The sequence below is a fragment of the Astatotilapia calliptera genome, chromosome 11 (genome assembly GCF_900246225.1).
Source record: "Astatotilapia calliptera chromosome 11, fAstCal1.2, whole genome shotgun sequence".
NCBI classification, from domain to species: Eukaryota; Metazoa; Chordata; class Actinopteri; order Cichliformes; family Cichlidae; genus Astatotilapia; species Astatotilapia calliptera.
Genome location: NC_039312.1, coordinates 9659528 through 9681275, shown reverse-complemented (window position 1 = coordinate 9681275; position 21748 = coordinate 9659528). Strand labels below are relative to the sequence as shown.

The window sequence follows — 21748 nt, the reverse complement described above, 5'->3', positions numbered from 1 at the left end:
TACTTATGTCTGAGCCTCCGTCTGAATGAACATCATAGACTGGACATTTTGAACGGGTATATTTGTCTGATAAAGACATGTAGAGGAAGTGAAGAACAGACAAAACCTACTAGTGATCACACAATTTTTAGCAGCTGACTTATGGCCTGGCCCCTACCTGATGCCTTGACCAATCGGTCAGTCACAGCCTTTGCACGGACAACTGAGAGCAAATCCATACAAGCTCACACAATCTACCATCCCTACCCTTTCACCATGCTGTGGTTCCATGGCTTTCAATCTATGGTAAGTGTAAAACACATTCATGTTGGCAAAGAGTGAGAATGAAGCTATGACAGCTATACTTTGTATGTACGCACATATTTCACAAATAATTTCTATGCAATTTTCTATGACATATTTTTAATATGTTCTGTGATATATGTGTTAAACCTTGCTTGTTTTGAACAGTGCATCAAAGTAACTATTTTCAACATGTATTTTCTAAATCTTTTACTAATATGTACAAAGGAGAAATCTCTTCTAAACTAAATCAAATCTAAATTCACGTCTCATTATTTACAATTTTTAAAAGGTGATTGTAAAATTGAAAGAAAAAATCGTATTCTTCAAATGATTTTGCTGTGGTGAATTTTAAATAACTCTGTCACTTTAATTACTGTAACATAATAGAGAATGGTGCTTTTTTTGCCAATGGCAAGGTCAAACTGAAACTTATTTACCTTGATTTTTGGATGCCATTCATTTTCATCACACATGTTTTAAACCATATCACATCAGATAAAAGGAGGAAAGGTGTAACAAAAGCACTGTTGCATTACTACTACATAGCTTTATTTGTCTTTTTATCTGCAGTGTAGAAGTTGTTTATGCCTTGCCCTCTGTTTGCTACATGTTGTTTTTGTATCAAACTCAGCTAAAGAGGCCAGAATCAACTTACCTGAATAATTAAAAACGTTCTTTGGGAAAAAAAATGTTTTGACTCCATTGTTTGGAATTCATTTTAGCATAGATAATTTTGTTTTGTGCATTATTTATACTGTGGTAATACTGTGGAAGAAAAGAAGCTTTAACCGATCAGTGGCATGCAAGTAATGTACAACTTTGTTCTCGCATTGACAGAATGTACTTACATGCACATGCAGCAGCACACTCTCACAGTTCACAAGTGTCTGTATTGTGGTAGCTCCTATTTTCTGTATCAGACTTTTCAGGAAACAAATGTGGCCTTTAGCGAACACAAGCAAAGCCCAGCTGTGGCTGGAAGATACTATCAACTCTGTGTCTCCTTTTTTCACTTGAACGAGAGTGATAGAAATGAGAAACTGCAGTATGTATTAGTGCATAAAAAATGTGGCAAGCTCTTTCTGTGGTTGGTGTCAGTAACGCACAAGTCAAAAGCTATGCGTGCTAGATGTTATCGCTGAAAGCAGGCAGTGTTAAGTGGAAGAAAATTATGGCTTCTATTGTTTGGAGACTTGCTGAGGTTTATGTCAGATATGCAACAGTCAAATGCTGCTGATCACATGCTAGACGTGAAGAACATAAAAGGCATGCTTACAGAAAAAAAAACATTTGGGGAAGTGATGAAAAGGATACCAGCAAGCGTTTAGATGAGACAACAACATATATTCAAATTCAACCATGTTCAGAAGATAGTTCATACAAATGTAATTGTAAGGAGTAAAGTTTATTTATAATGAAAAGATGTTCAAACTTTGTGATTCAAATGTGTTTTGATTCTAACTCAAGACGGCTGTTGATCTATTTAAGGGTCGAAAAGCTGTTTCTTCAAATGACACACTTTCGAGAAGGAGAAGAAAACACCCAATATAAAAAGAGGAAAACGCAAAACTGAGACAAAATTCAAACAAATTTATTTCAGCTATGGCATGTTGAAAATAAACACTGACATGTTAAATTATTAAAAGCTCTTGCATATTCAGAATGATAATTCAGAGACTAGCACGGTGTGAATTGCAATAACAAAATGTGCGTAAAGTGAATTATGTATAATAAAATTTGTTTTTGTATAACAAATGAACAACATTTCTCTATTTCTGTCCCACCATCAGATTCAATTAGTGAGAGAAAATCATCTTCACAAGTTTTGTTTCTGGTAAGCATTGTTTTGTTTTTTACTTTGTTCTTTGAGCTCTATGAAGAGATCAGTCACACATATTTGCATGACAAGTCTCTCTGTGTACTGCTTTGAGATGGGTTTGCTACAGCACTGTACTGTTGTAGCAAACTGGGTGCATATATTCCACCATAGTTTCTTGTATGTCTGCATATGCAGTTTACTGTAGCATACTTTTAGCTGTTTCTCAGATAATGAATGAAATTATTTAGAACCTCAATAATCAAAATGTGAAAGTGTGACTGACTGCACATATCTGCTTATTATCTAGTTAATATTACAAGGACCTCAGTTATCTGTACAAAGGAGAATAATGCAGAGTGTAGCTTAAGTAGTATATGCAACTTAGACGTGTTACTTTAAATGTAATCATATAATTATAAACAAAAAATACACTTTGTCATCTACATATATTGCAAACTTGGAAGTGCTCACACACATGTTCCCCAGGGTTATGTGTAAACCACACACAGGTCTACATTTGCAGGTTGTTATTTTTGTGAGTACCATTGCAAAAATAACAGCCCACTGTGAACACTTGTCTTCCCCAGCCATTTCCAACTGTTAACCTAATCTTTATGATTATTGCAATGGCTTTAGCAGCAGGCCATTTCTGTCAGCAGACAGCAGTTCTCACTGTAGGGGATACTCCACACACGTGCACTAAGCCTTCAATCAGTGGGAAGACAGACAATCGGAGTTTTCCATATTTTGCATGGCGTTTTTGTAGCATTAGATTATTTTGAGTGGACAGACAGAGAAGACAGGTGAAAGAGTGAGGAACAACAGGAGAGGAGATTAGCCATGACAGGTTATGATGGGCTCGCTTAAAAATAATATATATTATGTAGTAACAACAATAAAAACCTGCGATTTGGATAGTATGGTGGTTTAGTGGTCAGCACTGTTGCCTCTCAAGATTCCTGGTTCGAAACCTCGCTAGGGTTGCTCCAACAGTTCAAAGAGATGTGAATTAAGCTAATTGGTGACTATAATTTTGCCATGACTGAGATGTAGATGAAGTGTTTAAAATGTAAGAAACAAAGTACTGTTTGAACATCTGTTGCAGTCTAAAGACATTCAAATTTTACATAAACTTTCTATATATATGTTTTTTATTTGTTTTCCATGTTTGTTAAACATAGAATGAATTTTAGCATTTACCATTTACAGAAACACTCATAAACGTCTAAAAAAAAACAATGTACTTGCAGAAAATTCTTCTTGTTCTTCCTTTTTTTTGTTCAACAGATTTTTTTGTTTATTTTTTAAATATATTTGACTCATCATGCACTGAGTAGATTAAAAAAAATAATTTCTTATGAAAAACAAGTTTTTGAGCATTTAAACCACCCATGTTTCAGTAGAAACAATGAACGAGTAGTAAATCTGCATGGTTACATGAAACACTTATCTCAGCACAAAATTTCTCTAGTTCCCACACATCAGTAAAGGCAATAATGTAACCATCTGAGAAATGTTTGTTCTTACTAATTATGTTCGGCAGTGGGTCTAACTCTCTGTTTGCTTATCTCTGTGATTACCACATGAGGTGTCACACTAAAAGAATTTCAGCCCAAGGCCAATGACCTGTGAGGCCCTTAAAGTACCAGGCAGCACTGCAGGAAATCACTGAAGACGGTTCCTGCAGAATTTAGTGAGATAATACGCCCCCTCCCACTGAATATCCTTCACAACAAACATCAGACGTGGGCTAAAACTAAAAGATGTCTGATAAGGTTATTAGCAGTTCACACTGGGAACAAAGGTTGACACACACAGCTAAGATCAATAGCAGATGTTAGCAGGTAGTCTTAAATAGTTTTATAGTACAAATACCCCCTGTCAGGATGGACTAATGCAAAACAAATTTTGTTTATAGCACAAATACAAGTGTTTGTGTGAATGAGCTTGAGCTTCTGCTGGGAAATTTAGCAACCTTAATGCAACTCCAATAAATTTATGAAAAGGGAAAATGAAGTTGTTAGACTGGCAACTAAATACCCTTGTGTTTGCATATACCTTTGCACACTGTAATGTTTTCTGCTCATCATCACAGTGACTTCACAGTGACAGCACTCAGTCAGGCATCAGCTTGCATTAACCAAAGTTTAACGTCATTCAAGAGCACAAGTTGACCTACTGAGAACATACACGGGTAAATCTGTAGCAATACAGCGCTTATTACTGTTCCCCCTCAGGCAAATACCTTTTGCTTAAGCCCCACGCAGGGGAACATTTTGTTTTATTACCTTGCAAGATAAGTCGTGAGTGAGGACAGGGGGAGGGCTGCTAAAAGAGAGAGTGAGCATAAAACAGAGGGGTGGGGGCTCTTAAGTATCTGGGGAATTAAAATATTCCAGCTCATCATATCAGTGTCTTAGTTCTTGGTTTTCATGTGGGGTGCACGTAATTATTACAGCATTTTAAAATTGAGCCAAGAAGAAAGATGAGTTCAAGTGCAAATTAATTTCAGATTACCACAACAAAGACAATCAATTCTCAATGAGGACGCCAGCAAAATGCTCTCGAAAGGGCCCGAGGTCTCCTACATACACACACATACGCACCCACACATAGAAAAGGACTAAACTAATAGCTCAAACAATTTGTGAAAAAAGCCCTGATTAAATTACACTTAAGATCTAAAGCAGCGTACATGCTTACCTGGTACAGTCTTTAACTCTCTTTCCTCTGCCTTTCTCCTTCCCTACCCTCATCTGACACTCCCTCAATAGCCATCCCTCCCTCATTCCACTACCACCACCCAATGTCTCCTCTTTTACAGTTGTCTCACTCATTAGGAGTCCTATCACCAGTGTACCACTAGACCTCATTAAGGCAGCCTGAAAGCACAACTGTACCTCTGACTTTAAACGTCAAAGTAAAGAAGGAGCAGGTGGTGGGGGAAATTAGAGATGAAGAGTCAGCCTGGCCTGGCTGAGTAACACAAGGTAAAGAGAGGAATTGCCCATCTTAGATCTTTTCATCGGGCTAATTTTCTTGATAAACTCTGAGTCTAACATTTTCAGCAGAGTTTAAAGGAGAGGAGAAAGGTTAGCCATATACAGTGCAAAGAATAAAAAGTGGTCTTTGTCCTTATGGTGAAGTCAAATTTTTATTTTTTGCACAGGTTAACCCCTAGTGTAGTATAAAAATGATCAGCTGATTTTATTTATAACTGGATTTAAAGTAACCCTTTCAAAATGGCACTAATTACTCACTGGAGAGGATTAAGAGCTATGAAATTGGCTTCAGAAATAGCATGCAAAAGACTTCACATAAAAACATTTGTTTGTTTCAACTTGTATTGATTACTAATCTCAGGGGCTGAGAAATGTGATACTCAACAGTATTAAATCTATGTACACATACACTTATTCAGCAGTAGGCTAATTTCAAGCAGTTTGTATATAACTACCAGTTTAATAACAAACTTATTTATTTATTGAAATAGAAAAGTAAACCTACTATATATATATATATATATATATATATATATATATATGCTGACAGGAGTGCTAGCCACTAAGATGAGAACAGTGCACTGTTGGAATGCTACTATGCAAGTAACCCCAGCAGAAGGGCTTATATGAATCTTTGATATCTAGCATCCAGATTGATGCCGATCTAAGAGCACACCACAGCAACCTCCCTAAACAAGGTGCAGTAACCATCACAGTGGTAGACACCCAAGAGAAGGTCTCCAGTATGAAGAGTTGGACAGCATCATACCCTGACATGCCTACATGCCTACTGGCTGAAGATGCTGACTGCACTCCACAAAGAGCAATATCTCTCTCTCTCTCTCTCTCTCTATAAAACACCCAGCACGCCCCTGCGGGCGGTTTATCCTTCAAGCTCGGGTCCTCTACCAGAGGCCTGGGAGCTTGAGGGTCCTGCGCAGTATCTTAGCTGTTCCCAGGACTGCGCTCTTCTGGACAGAGATCTCTGATGTTATTCCTGGGATCTGCTGGAGCCACTCGCCTAGCTTGGGAGTCACCGCACCTAGTGCTCCGATTACCACGGGGACCAACGTTACCTTCACCCTCCACATCCTCTCGAGCTCTTCTCTGAGCCCTTGGTATTTCTCCAGCTTCTCGTGTTCCTTCTTCCTGATATTGCTGTCATTCAGAACCGCTACATCGATCACTACGGCCGTCTTCTTCTGTTTGTCTACCCAGTGGCGTGTCTAGAAAATTTTTGTTGGGGGGGCCAGGTAGGGGCACAGATTTGGAGATGGGTGGCAGATGTAATTGGCAGATAATGTTTAAAAAAAATTCTACCAACCGTTAACCATAATTAAATAACCCTGTAAACCTAATAACTGAATGTGCTTTTAACTCTTATTAGAATGAGATTTTAACCACTACGGTGCAAAGTTTTTAGATACTGCGTTGATAAAGTACAAGAGATACAATCAGTGCTTTGTCAGTGTTTACTCAGCATTCAAGGACAGCAATATTTGCATAGTATTTTTACTGACATATAGTGCACATATGTTTTGGGCAAAAACATTTTTTAATATTAAAATACGAACATTTGTAACAAACAATTGACAAATCAGCCAATTCCAATGTAAAACTTTATCTGCCTGTTAAAAAAAGAAGATAATCTTCTCACAAACTGGTGTTTGATTTTGAAAAAAGTGGGGAAACAACTGAAAAGACTAACATTTGAATGAAACCTGCCTCCCCTTCCCTCATCCACCTGCTGGCCTCTGTGGAAGCCCCGCTGTAGTGGCGAATTTCTGTCCCAAGCTTCGAAAAAATAATTCTTCCACTTCTTAATGTGAGCTGTTCAGATTTATTTCTGACTCGTACATACAAACAAAAGATGTCACGGTCAAAAAACTATTTGCTGCTACAGCGCACACTTCCATTGCCGTCCTGGCTCACTCTAACCTGCTACAACACATGCGCTGTAATGTTTTCTTACCCGACACAAATTAAACACGCAGCATTTATTCTCTAACAACATATCATACAAAATTAAACATGTAACAATAACTGAAACAGTATCAAAAATATTTCTCTACAGATTGGCTCTAACATTTCCAGCCCCCTAATTGGAGGGCGTGAAGACTGACAATTAGCGAACACTTACAAAAGAGCCAAATAACATTAACACTTCCTGTATCACACATGGTCATTCAAATTATCTTTCACAAAACCTGTAACCGATCAGAACATATACTGTATTTTCTCATTCCAAGTTACATGACATTCTCACAGATCAAGCATAGCTTGTCAATGGGTCTTTCTAAGGTGTTAGTCTTTGTCTTGATGATCACACGCCGCACCAGACCCTTAGCATCTGGCATGACACGAAGAACTCTCCCCAACATCCACGAGCTTCTTGGCGCTGACTCGTCGACCACCATTACAATGTCCCCCACAGTTACATTTCTTCTGACCTGAGTCCACTTTTGAATGGCTTCGCGTAACTCCCGTTCAGCAGCAACTAGGTTGGTGCCATTATCTGAACGCATGACAGATACCTGACCTCTTCTACACACAAAGCGTCTGATGGCGTTCAGACATGAATCAGTGTCCAAAGTGTGCGCAATTTCAATGTGCACTGCTCTTGTTGTAAGGCAGGTAAACACCACACCATACCTTTTTACTGTGCTACGGCCATGCTTCACATTAAACGGTCCAAAGTAATCCACCCCAACATTAGAAAAGGGGGGTTCATCAGGTAGAAGCCTATCCTCTGGCAAATCTGCCATCTTCTGTTCCAGTGGTTTGCCTCTAGTTTTCCTGCAGATTACGCACCTTGACAGAAACTTCCTCACTTCTGAGTTAGCGGATGGAATCCAATACTTCTGTCGCAGCCGTGAAAGCATATACAGTCTTCCACAGTGCCCAATCTTCTCATGTATATCCTGCAAGATCAGTGTGGTGATATGTGAGCCCTTTGGGATAATGACTGGGTGCTTCACATGTTCTGGCATCCCAGCAGCTGCGAGGCGACCACCAACTCTCAAAACTCCGTCCTGCATCACGGGATCAAGTTTCCTCAAGTGACTAGTCTTTGTCACACACTTGCCTTTCTTTAACATGGTGATCTCTTCTTGGAATTGTTGACTTTGACAGAACTTGATGATCTCTGTCTCAGCTTGCACCAGATCTTTCAGGGTAAGTGTTGTCTGCATTGATTCGTTGTCTTGTTCTTTCTGTTTAACGTACGTCTCTTTCCTTTTTTCACATCGTCGTAGCAGTAAGTCTTTGAGTTTGATCATCCATGCCACAGCTCTCTTCACTCGATGCCAGCTGGAATAGTGATTGATCAGCTTGTTCAACGTGTGAACATTCTCAGCTGCATTTGTGAGATGTACCATGGTTGCATGCCTCACTTCGCTGTCATCTTTATCAATCCTTTCCTTGTCAGGTCTTTCTGGCCACTGTCTTTCTGGGGTTTTCAGGAAAGCTGGGCCGTGGAACCAGCTTAGATTCTTCATGAGCTTAGATGGTGCAAGCCCTCTGGATGCACAATCAGCTGGATTGATTGCTGTACCAACGTACCTCCACTGCTGGGGATTTGTTAGCTCTCTAATGACCGCAACGCGATTGGCCACGAATGTCTTGAAGCGAAGGTTTTCATTTTCAATATACTTCAACACAGTTGTGCTGTCAGTCCAGAATGTAGATTCAAGAAGATTCATCTGAAGCTCCGTTCTTAACATTTTGTCTGTCTTTGCAGCAACCATAGCTGCAGTCAACTCTATTCGTGGAATAGTGGTTTGCTTCAGGGGCGCCACACGGGATTTTCCCATCATTAACGTACAGTGAACCCGTCCGTCATTGCTGGTCATCCTCAAGTATGATGCTGTTCCATATCCACTTTCGCTCCCATCAGAAAAATGGTGGAGCTGTGCTGTTGCGACAGGACCGAAGTCCAATGGTCTCACACACCTGGGTACGGTTACCTCTGACAGCTGGCACAGCTCTTGTAACCACTTGTTCCACTTATGACTGAGCTGTTCTGGGATCTCATCATCCCAAGCAAGACCCTCCCTGCATAACTGCTGCAAGATCATTTTTGCAGGGAGAGTTCCTGGGGAAAGGAATCCCAGTGGGTCGTAGATGGAGCTGGTGACGGAAAGTATTCCACGTCTCGTCACAGGTCTTTCTTTGATGTTAATCCTGAACTTGAATGCGTCAGACTCAGGGCACCATAGAACTCCTAAAGCACGTTCCATAGGCAGCAGGTCATGGTTCAAGTTCAGGTCTCTGACATCTTTGGCTCTCTCATGCTCAGGGATGAATGAGAGCAAAGCACGACTGTTGCTTGTCCATTTCGTTAGGTGAAATCCTCCACCAGAACACAATTCAGTGAGGTCTGTGTATAACTCCATACCTTGAGTTTCCGTGGCAACAGACTTCAAGCAGTCGTCAACATAAAAATTTTCCAGAACTGTGCTTACAGCTTCAGGTGATGATTTGCTGCGGTTCTCCTCTGCTGTTCTTCGCAGTGCATAGTTGGCACAACTGGGAGAAGAAGTCGCACCGAAGATATGCACCATCATCCTGTACTCAGCAATGTCTCGATTGAGGTCCCCTGCTGGCCACCACAGAAAGCGCTGCAGGTCAGCATCGTCATCCGGGACACACACCTGATGGTACATTGCTTCAATATCTGCTGTAAAGGCTATAGACTCTTGCCTGAACCGTGTCAGCACTCCGATCAATGAGTTTGTTAAATCTGGCCCTTGTAGAAGTTCACTATTCAGTGAAACTCCTTGGTAGCTGGCAGCGCAGTCAAAGACCACCCTCAGCTTCTTTTTTTGTGGATGGTATACCCCATGGTGGGGAATATACCACTGTTTTCCATCCTTGCGGTTTAACTGTGTAGTTGGAACCTCAACGGCATATCCCTTGCTCAACATGTCACTCATGAAGGCAGTGTATTCTTCATGGAGTGCAGGATTCCTCTTCAGCTTGCGCTGAAGGCTCAGTGCACGCTGTAACACTGCACTTCGATTGTTCGGCATCTGAACGCACGACTTCTTCGTAGGAAGACTTATGGAATAGTGTCCATCAGTGAGACGAGTAGAGCTTGACACAGACTCCATAAAGTGGTGGTCCTCTTGAGACATTCCTGCTTTATCATCACAGTGACGCTCTGGAAAGTCGTGGTTATACTGTCGTACAAGCAGTTGTTCCACGTTGTCAATGGCTATTCTGTTCACAATAGCACATGGTTGTACATCATTGGCTGCAGTATCCGTTTCTCTGAGTGGTCCATTCAGAATCCATCCAAGTGCTGTCTTTACGGCATATGGACCATTGTCCTCACTTGGGATCACCTTCCATGGCTCCAATATGGTGTATTCTTTAGTTCCAATGAGAAGCTCCACTTCAGCCTCAATATGAGGCAACCTCACTTCGCGTAGGTACGGCCACTTGTCAACCTCTTTCTGGAGTGGGATGTTCTCTCTGGAAACAGGAATACTTTTCTGTGTGAAGACCTTTGACAGTGCGATAAAGTTGTTGTCTGCCAGACTGCTGACTTCCAATTCTGTGAGCACATAACTCTCCTCTCGACTTTTGGAATTAATGGTCCTCAACGTTAGCTCGGTTCGTCTGCCTTGCACCTTCAGCTGCCTTGCCAAGGCTTTGGTGCAGAACGATGCAGAGCTACCTGGGTCAATGAAAGCGTAAACCTCCACAGCCTTGTCACTCTTGCAGGACTTCACCCTTACAGGTACAATGGCAAGCACGCAGCTGCCTCCAGCCCCAGTACAGGCACTTGTCTCCTTTTCTTCAGACAACCCTGCTGGGCCTTTAGCAGTGCTACCCATATTGACCTCATCGGGAGGCTTCTCTTCCTCATAACTTGAGAAGTGCAACAAACTTGGATGCTTGAGTGAACAAACCTCGCACACCATCTTCTTTTTGCAATCTCTGCTCATGTGACCCTTTAGCAGGCATCCAAAGCAAAGTCCGTTTTTCTTCAAGTAGTCCACTCTATCCTTATGAGTCTCCTCTCTAATCTTGTAACACTCTTGCAGTGTATGAAGTTTCCCACAGAACATGCAAGGTCTTGTGAAGGCGCAGTTGAGTGAAAGGTCACTCTGGTTCTTACTAACTCTGCTTCTTTTGTCCATTTCTGAACCTTGGTTAACCTTGATAGCAAAGCTGCTCCCATGTCTAATGTCTTTCTTCAACTTATTTCCTTGCTGTGGCTTTTTTATAACCTTGTCTGACACTGCTGTTTCAAGATCGCCAAAGAGTGGGTCGGACATGATCTTTGCTTGGCGTTCAACGAAGGCCACCAGCTCTGTGAATCTTGCTCTGTTGCAGCGCCGCTCCTGGATATCATATGCATGGACTCTCCAGCGCTCTCTTATTTTAAATGGCAACTTGGAAATGATGACCCTCATAGTTGCAGGGTTGTCCATCTCTTCCATATAGTCCACATCCTCCATAGCATTACGACAGCTCACCAGGAATACAGAGAATGCGCTCAACGCCTTTCCATCTTCAGCCTTAATTTGTGGCCACTTCGATGCCTTCTCAATTAGCGTGCCAGCAATCTGTAACTCATTTCCATATTTATCTTGAAGCAGCTGCAAAGCCCTTTCATACCCCCGATGTTCAGGCATATGCTGACAACTCCTCACAAGATCACGAGGCTCGCCTCGAGTATACTGCTCCAGAAAATATAGCTTGTCTGAATTGCTATCAGCTCTGGTGTCAATAGCGTGCATGAATGCCCTCATAAACGACCTGTATTCCAAAGGATCTCCGTGGAACACTGGCACATCCCTTTGTGGTAACCGAGCCAGCTGTTGGTTCTTTACAAGCATCTCTGTGATATCTGCCTGTTTCTGCATAACTTGATAAAGCTCACTTGGTCTGGTCTCCTGAAGTGAGACACCATCTTGGCGTTGGCTCGGCCCCTGCAGTGGAGTTCTATGTGTCTTAGGCATGGCCCCTGCTGCAGTACTTGGATCACCAGGATTCCTCCAAGAGGCAGACCTCTCTATCTCTGTTGGCTTCCCTGGTGTGTGTTTTACGTTGCCATGACCATTTTCGTTATTCATCTTCAGGAGGTCACGACGTGGCATTACCGTAAGTCTGGTTTCACTCACTTGAGACTTAACCCCTTCACATTCCTCATACACTTTCACTTTGGCAGTAGACACTGCAATGGCTGTTTCAATTTCCAGTCTTTCCTTTGCAGCTTTAATTTCTGCTTCTTTTAACTCTAGAGCCTGTTTTTCTTTCAGAGACGCTGCTCGTGCCATCAGAGCTGCTCTGTTAGCTTCTTCCTTGACGCGCTCCGACGATGCTGTCGACACCCTTGACGTGTTGGATACTTTAGACTTGTTTGACACTCTAGATGTTTTTGACACTCTGGATGCACTGTCCATGGGAGTTATCTCTTGATCACATGTTTGTATTTCAATCCATGTATTAACTCTATTAATGAACTGCAAACATCGTTCTGACATTGGCTGAAACCAAAGTTGTTGGTCAGCCTCCTTTTCCTCCTCATCTTTAATACACAGCAACACTGCATAATTGCATTCTTGAAACTCTTCATACAACTTCTTGTAAACTTTCAGTGCCTCTCTCACATCATTTACAGCCGGCAGAATTTCATGGCTCAAAAGTCGCTCAGTTTCATCTTCTTGTGCTGTCACTTGTCCTAATTTGCCTCTTCTCACCTTTGTGAGCTGATGCAGTTTGAACTCCAGACCTTTGTCTGTCATCGCCCTCTGGCTGCCATCACGCGTAACTACACCCACACTGTCATTAATGTCGTCCGCCATTGTAATCATATAACACCGCTAAGCCGTAATGATTTTCTTCGGCACAGCTGTCGGGTGGTGTACTGCACAAACTCCTTTATGCTACTTCCACAGGTAAGATGCATCTGACAAAACACCTTTTACTTAGCTGTTCGCCGTGTTGTTGTATGTAGGCGTCCTTATGCCGACGATCCGGTGACTTTTCTATGTCTCAGTCGGTGGCTCCACCGCGGAAAACATTCCTCCGTTACTCGCTAGTTTTTTGACTTTTATGTAGTGGCGAATTTCTGTCCCAAGCTTCGAAAAAATAATTCTTCCACTTCTTAATGTGAGCTGTTCAGATTTATTTCTGACTCGTACATACAAACAAAAGATGTCACGGTCAAAAAACTATTTGCTGCTACAGCGCACACTTCCATTGCCGTCCTGGCTCACTCTAACCTGCTACAACACATGCGCTGTAATGTTTTCTTACCCGACACAAATTAAACACGCAGCATTTATTCTCTAACAACATATCATACAAAATTAAACATGTAACAATAACTGAAACAGTATCAAAAATATTTCTCTACAGATTGGCTCTAACACCCGCCATAGCCACCACCAAACAACTGAGTTATTTTTACACATCGACCTGCATCTGGCCAATCCACCACCTCTCATTGTTCATGCAGTTACAAAAAAAAATAAAAAATAAGTCACCGGGCATATCCCCGGTATGCCCGATGGCCAGTCCAGCTATGTTAACCTGCAACCAAATCTGCAGCTCCATACAGCAATGTTACGACTTGGATTATATCTTATAACTCATAACTCTTATGTTAGCTCCCCTCAGTAGCATACTGTCTGAAATATTCGACGGCTGCAATAATTCTTCAAGTGTTATTTTTTCCTTGGTATTCTAATTTCACCGAAGTTTACTAAACTCAACAAACTTAATATTACTTACCGGGACATTTATTCTGGCCTCATTTTCTTTCACCGAAAAATTGTTTCCTGCGGTGCCATCTTTCGTGCTTGGCTCTCCTACCTTTGCTAACGTGATGCACAAAGCGCAGAAGCCTTTGCTGCATTCACTTACACTCGGATATCTGAGCTTCACCGTGAAAACATAATCGGACATTTGATATTTGATTGAATTTTATTGTTTTGCCTTTGGGGTGGCACCTGGGGTGGCCAGTCTGGTTGGGGGGGTGGCCTGTGCCCCCCCAGGCCACCCTGCTGGACACGCCACTGTGTCTACCACCACTATGTCTGGTTGGTTAGCCACCACCATTTTGTCCGTCTGTATCTGGAAGTCCCACAGGATCTTAGCTCGGTCATTCTCCACCACCCTTGGGGGCATCTCCCATTTTGACCTCGGGACTTCCAGGTTATACTCGGCACAGATGTTCCTGTACACTATGCCGACCACTTGGTTATGGCGTTCCATGTATGCCTTGCCTGCTAGCATCTTGCACCCTGTTGTTATGTGCTGGATTGTCTCTGGGGCATCTTTACACAGCCTGCACCTGGGGTCTTGCCTGGTGTGATAGACCCCAGCCTCTATGGATCTTGTACTCAGAGCTTGTTCTTGTGCTGCCATGATTAGTGCCTCTGTGCTATCTTTCAGTCCAGCTTTGTCCAGCCACTGGTAGGATTTCTGGATATCAGCCACCTCCTCTATCTGCCGGTGGTATATACCGTGCAGGGGCCTGTCCTTCCATGATGGTTCCTCATCTCCCTCCTCTTTCTTGGGTTTCTGCTGCCTGAGGTATTCACTGAGTACTCGGTCAGTTGGGGCCATCTTCCCAATGTATTCTTGGATGTTCGTTGTCTCATCCTGGACTGTGGTGCTGACACTCACCAGTCCCCGGCCCCCTTCCTTCCGCTTAGCGTACAGCCTCAGGGTGCTGGACTTGGGGTGAAACCCTCCATGCATGGTAAGGAGCTTTCTTGTCTTTATGTCAGTGGCTTCTGTCTCCTCCTTTGGCCAGCCTATTATCCCAGCAGGGTACCTGATCACGGGCAGGGCGTACGTGTTGGTGGCCCGGATCTTGTTCTTACCATTCAGCTGACTCCTCAGGACTTGCCTGACCCTCTGCAGGTACTTGGTGGTTGCAGCTTTTCTAGCGGCCTCTTCATTGTTCCCATTCGCCTGCGGGATCCCCAGGTACTTGTAACTGTCCTCTATGTCTGCAATGTTGCCTTCTGGTAGTTCAATCCCCTCAGTTCTGACTACCTACCCTCTCTTTGTTACCATCCAACTACACTTCTCCAGTCCGAACGACATTCCAATGTCACTGCTGTATAGCCTGGTAGTGTGGATCAGTGAATTGATGTCTCGTTCACTCTTGGCATACAGCTTGATGTCATCCATGTACAGGAGGTGGCTGACAACTGCTCCGTTCTGTAGTCGGTATCCATAGCCAGTCTTGTTAATGATCTCACTGAGGGGGTTCAGGCCTATGCAGAACAGCAGTGGGGACAGAGCATCTCCTTAGTAGATCCCGCACTTGATGGTGACTTGTGCTATGGGCTTGGAGTTGGCCTCTAGTGTTGTACGCCACATCCCCATTGAGTTCCTGATGAAGGCTCTTAGGGTCCCATTGATCTTGTACAATTCTAGGCATTCCAGTATCCAGCTGTGGGGCATTGAGTCATGTAATCTTGTAATCAATCCAGGCAGTGCACAGGTTGGTCAGTCTGGTCTTGCAGTCTCGGCTGACTGTTCGGTCTACCAGTAGCTGGTGTTTTGCGCCTCTGGTATTCTTGCCAATTCCTTTCTGTGTCCCGCTGTTACGTTCCCCTGGGGGGGGTGGGGGGGGGGGGGGGGGGGTGGGGTCTAGGCGGGGAGGGGGAAGTAACAAAAGTGACCGGGTCAGAAAAAGGAGTCAAGGAGGCGAAACAGTTAAATAAAACAGTTTTATTGAAGTAGTTCAACTAAAAGAGACGGACAAGCCGTTATCACCATAAAACACCAACAAAACACAAACAAAACTCAGGCGTTGGTCAAATAAAGCAAAAAGTCAAAAGGAAAGCGCAGCTCACTAGCTGGAAACCACACTACACAGCTCACTAGCTGGAAACACCACAAGACACACAGCTCACTAGTTGGAAACACCACAAGACACTCAGCTCACTAGCTGGAAACCACTCTACTGGCACTCTGGCCCAGAGCTCACCTTTCTCGGGGCTTAAATACCCTTAATTGCTGATGGGAGTCAGCTGCGCCGGAGGGAAAGGTGGCATCTCAGGTAGGAGGTAGTGGGACACGCCCACACAGGCACCCTCAGGAGAGAGAGAGGCCCTGTACCTGTTCATCTTATCTGATATGATGCCTGACAGGAGCTTCCATGTAGTACTGAGGCAGGTTATTGGTCGGTAGTTGGAGGGGACCGGTCCCTTCTTGGGGTCCTTGGGGATCAGGACCGTCCGACCTTTGGTTAGCCATTCCGGGTGTCTCTCGTTAACTAGCAGCTGGTTCATCTGTGCTGCCAGATGCTCATGGAGTGCAGTCAGCTTCTTTAGCCAGTAGGCGTGAACCATGTCGGGCCCTGGTGCTGTCCAACTCTTCATACTGGAGACCCTTTCTTGGATATCTGCCACTGTGATGGTTACTGGACCCTGTTCAGGGAGGTCGCTGTGGTCTGCCCTCAGATCCACTAGCCACTGAGCATTGCCGTTATGGGTTGCATCCTTCTCCCATATGCTCTTCCAGTATTGCTCCGTCTCCAGCCTTGGTGGTGCTGTTCTCTTATTATTATTGTTCCCTTGCCACTGAGAGTACACCTTTGCTGGTTCTGTGGAGAACAGCTGGTTTATTCTCCTGCCTTCTATCTCTCTGGTGTACCTCCTCAAGCGGCTGGCCAAGGCTGTGAGTCTTTGCTTGGCAGTTTCCAAGGCCTCAGGTATGGACAGCTTGCTGTATTTCTTATGCACCTTCTTTGTCGCACCTTTCTGCAACTCCGTTAGTTGGCTAACCTCCCTCCATGCTACTTTGATCTTCCCCTCTATGTGTGTGTGTGTGTGTGTGTGTGTGTGTGTGTGTGTGTGTGTGTGTGTGTGTGTGTGTGTGTGTGTATTCATGGGAGATCAGATAACTCAAGAAAGCAAAATTAATTATTTAATTAATAATAACAGACTTGCATATTTGTCAGAAACATAGGTGGATATGGCAACATGGTGCACTATAATGATGCTTTAGTAACAGAATAAGCACTGCAATTTCACTCCAGCCATTAGTTACAATGTTATGATTTGCCAGTTAGTAAAAAATGCAGTGCCAGTAAAACCAGGCACTCACCAGTGGAATAAACTTCACATTTCATGTGATTTACTGTCATTTTCCACAAACTAACAAAATTGCAAAATTGTTCATGAGTTTGACCTCCTCGTTAAGTATAGAAGGAGGAAAAACAGTAACTCACTTCAGACAGAAAACAAGTTTAGAGTTAAGAGCACTCTCACGACTTTGATACAATAATACTTCAAATGGTAGAGATGATTTTGTCTCCTTCAGATCAACTCTTGTGTTTATTTCAACACATAAGATTTAAAATGTTTTAGTTTTTTCATGCCTTATTTTTCATTTTAAGAACAGTCGAAAGCCTGTCTGCTTTTTGACATCAGAGTAAAGACATCACAAATACAATTTATCAGATTATTTAGAACATATCCTGGACACTAATGAATTACATTATTATTAATAATCAAGGCCAATTTTATTATTATTGGCTCATTCATAGCTCATTCATTTATTGCCTCAGGCTAGATATCATTTTAAGATAACATCATCAGGATGAGTAACAATTGCTGTGACAGGAGCTTGACTTTGAATCAAAGACTGTGTAAATTTAACTGTTTAGTTCTGCCTTTCCAAACACTTCTTTTACGATCCCCTTTGCTTCACCAGCTTTCCTCAACTTACAATACACCCTTGCTGTGAAAAGAGGTTATCCACACTCCTGTCAAGCTGGCTCAAGCCCCACAGTCCTCCAACTATACCCCTTACTTTCCACAATCCCTTCCCCTCTCTGTCTGTCTTTGCTTCCTGCTCTCACTCCACTCCGCACTCATACCTTGACCCCTCACACCTCCTTTCCCTTCCTCTCTCACAACCTCCACCATTCATCCCTCTATCTATCCATCAACGCACCCTGACTAGAAAGGCCTAAGGATTTCTCCCATCCTGCATGCTTTTCCTTAGGGAACCTGTTGTAGAGTTGAGAGCTGAATGGCTCCTAACGCTGAAGGGGAAAAAAAGAAGTCAAGCCTCATTAGATTCTCATTACCTTTGCATACTGAAAGCAGCAGAGATTTTTTTTTCTCTATAAAATTGCAGCTTCTGAGCTCCCTGGGAATTGCACTGAACACCCCTCCCCACTTTCACCACCCTCCTCCCATGTCCCAATTCTACTATCAAGCAACACCCCCTCCAATATTCCCTCTTTCCCCACCCTTCCTATATAATGACTATGCAACACAGACTACAGACTGACTTAGTGAAGGGAATTAAAGTTGTATTTCAATTCCAGTTGCACAATAAATCCTATCATTAGAATAGTCTGTTAAAGTTTAACATGTCTTGAGCTGCTCTCCTCCAGAGTCCATTAGATTGTTCCATTAACAGCAAGTATCACGTTTTAAAAGTCCATCATGTCATATTGGAGGCATGTAAAAATATCACATTTTAGATCTGTTTCTCAAACAGTCAGTCTCATCTTCCACCTCCTCCCTCCAATACACTAACCGTCACACACAGGCATTATCACATCCCAGGTGATCGAGTCTATGTGTGTGACTATGAATGAATTCATGACCCCTTGATATGAGCAGACTGAGCCCTCTAAACTTCCAGTCAGAGTTTTAGCTCTCATACCAAGGCAGAAAAAAAAGACAGACATGATCATGTTTGACACATCACATCATGATAATAACCTTGAGATTTACTTTAAGTAAACTTAGAGCTTTACTCAAACAATTTACCTTATGTTACTTTAAGTTGGTGACTATGCAGTTAAGACTTACTTATGCAGTTGAGAGTTGGTAATTTTTTTTCTGTACTCCTAATTCTGTTAAGAACAATTTAGAACAATTTACCATTTGACAGTCGTGCTTTGTTGCAACTGGTCAAGAAAAGCATGCAGTTTACAAATGTAAATAACTGTAAATTTATATATATATAAATAACAACATAGGTGGTTCATTTGACTAGAGATTCCTTTAAAAAACTATAATCTAAAATCCAATGAGATGAAAGATGGATACCCAGTCTTGCAGTTGCTCCTCTGTTGCTAAGACATAGAGTAAGAAGAGTATGTGAAATTATCAGGACCGACACAACGTTCAGGTGACAGTTTGCAATGGTTTTTATTTATATGACAACGCTCTCTTTCTTGATTTCGATGTCGGGTCAGTCAGCTTTCCAGCTGATTTCCCACTACACACTCATCTCTCCCCTCGGGTCCCAGCGTCACTGAAAAGGGGAGCTTATGATTACTAAGCAACTGCCCTACTAGCCACCCTGGCACTGCCCCTTGAGCCTGCTGCACCACCTCTCCACTGCAGCAGAGCCAGAGATCACACCCCCGCCACAGAGTTGTACTGAAACAAATAGGATAAAAAGCCAAGAAAATGAGACAAAACAGAAAAACCACAGTTAATTAATTCTTAACTAGGCAGTCAGGCTGATAGTTAGATGGTTAATTTGGTTATGGTTCTTCATGGCATATCACAATAAAATTATCCCCTGACAGTTCAAGACCACATTTTATTAACCCTCCCATAATCCCTCATGGATTAGTGGTCATAGAAAAACATAGAGTTTGGTTACATAGACTGAAGCTTTCTGGCTAACAATCTTTGGCTTAGTATACATATATCATATACGAAACAATATTTTCAGTACATTTTATTATTTGTTATTAATAAGATCTTCAGTGTTAAGCACATTCAACTTGCATTTTTTATTTTTGTGGTAAATATTTTTTTTTTTTCATGAGATGTGATTACATGTCTGCCATAAGTATTTACAAACTCTTGCTTTACTGGATGAGTATTAAACATCCCACACTGCAGTATATTAAAGTATTAAACATTTTTCCTTAAATCATACAAAAGATACCATATAATATTTTTATTATTTCGTTCTGAAACTACTCTGTCAAAACAACAGACGTGAAATGGGATCTCTGTTCTGTTTGCTGCACTTCTTTGTGAACACCCCCCCAGAATCCTGATCAGTCCCACATGCTAGGGTCACACGGATAGTGCAGTTACTTACAATGTAAGTACGTGAAACACAAATTAAATGTAATTTCGTCAACGTGTTCTAATGCAGTGCTTAACAGTACTTAACTTATCTTCTCTTCGGTTAGTGGATTAAAGAGAAGAAAGTATTCTTCTTCTTTATATATCACAAAACTTTTATGTTTTCTTTTAGTGGATCGTATTTTCTTATTATTCAATAAACATTGGGGGTGTTCTTACCTTCACATTTATATCAGTGCCTGGAACCCAGTGAACCACAACCTATCTGGTAACAAATGAAGAGAGAGGGCTAGGTGATTAATGAAGTGGTCCACGATAGTAAACTGACTCTGATAACAGTTTCTCTTGCAAATAATAAATTACAAACCTAAAATTCTTCTAGGAAAAATAATAGGGAGGTATGAGGGTATATGAGGAAAACGTTCGAGAGGGAGATTGGAGAAGTGTGTGCGTGTCTGTTTTGTGTGTTAGTGTCTGTGGGTGTAAGGAAAGGGAGGTTGCAGGGGAAAATAAAGGGATACATTGCAGTCATGCTGTTTAAACACAGGTGAACACACACTAAAAATAATTAAAAAATAAATAAATAAGTAGTCATAGTTCCCCTGCACCTCTTTCCTCTTCAGAATTTTATTCCTTTCATTTTTTAAATCAAGGATTTTGCATCCAGAGCTGATAGTCAAAAAATACAATAAGTCCAATGCCATATTTGCTCCACATTGTGCTGTGAAAACACATTTGTTGGGCTTCCCAGCTGTAATTTCATTTTTGCTGTTCTCAGATTGCAGTATCTACTCTGAAGTTCAATTTCATGCAACTTGTTTTATAACATTTCCTCAAAAAGGCTACAATAGAAACATAAACACTGAACTTAGAAGTTGCACTGTATGTTTGTATGTAAATTTAAGCAGATCTTAAAATTAGGTAAATACAACTTCTGATGAACAATAAAACTTGACACCTTTCACCTGACATTATTCATATATTTGTTTATATTATTTATGGTTTTTTAATTGCTAAAATAAAGAAGCAATGTGTGAAAAATGAAGAATGACCTTATTGCTTCCATAGGACTTAGTACAGTGAGAAGGAACCAGATGTTGGTTGATAAATACAACAATGCACTTGATGAATGATCATCAGTAACTACCTCTATAAAAGCAGAAGTCTTGGCAGTTTGCTGTATTCAGGTGTGTTAATCCAATGCCAATGAGGAAAGATGTCAACAATGATCTTAAAGGAGTAACTGCTGCTGTTCATCAATCTACGAATGGTTATAAAGTAATTTACACACAATTTGAAGTTCATCTTTCTACAGTGAGAAGGACTAACAAATTGAAAACATTCAAGTCTCTAGCTGTCTTCCTAGAAGTTGATGTCCCAGGAACATCACCCTAAGGTTAGAGAAACATCAAAAAACACAAGACTTCTGAAAAAATGTCCTTTAGCCAGACAAAACCAAGCTGGAGTTGTTTGGCCATAATGCATAGTGGCAGATTTGGAGAAATCACACATATCAGTGCAAATATGTACTCATAGTAACTGTGTTACTATGAGGTGGTGGTGGAGAGGTGATGATTCAGACTTGTTTTGAA

The 21748-nt window shown here is 41.9% G+C and overlaps 1 protein-coding gene across 1 annotated transcript; it reads right to left on the bottom strand.

Moving 5' to 3' along the window:
- Positions 1–7355: 7355 nt before the first annotated feature.
- LOC113032062 (uncharacterized) lies at positions 7356–13470 on the bottom strand. The gene has a single exon (XM_026184718.1). The coding sequence runs from the start codon at positions 12930–12932 to the stop codon at positions 7356–7358; it is 5577 nt and encodes a 1858-aa protein (XP_026040503.1). The 5' UTR covers positions 12933–13470.
- Positions 13471–21748: the final 8278 nt, after the last annotated feature.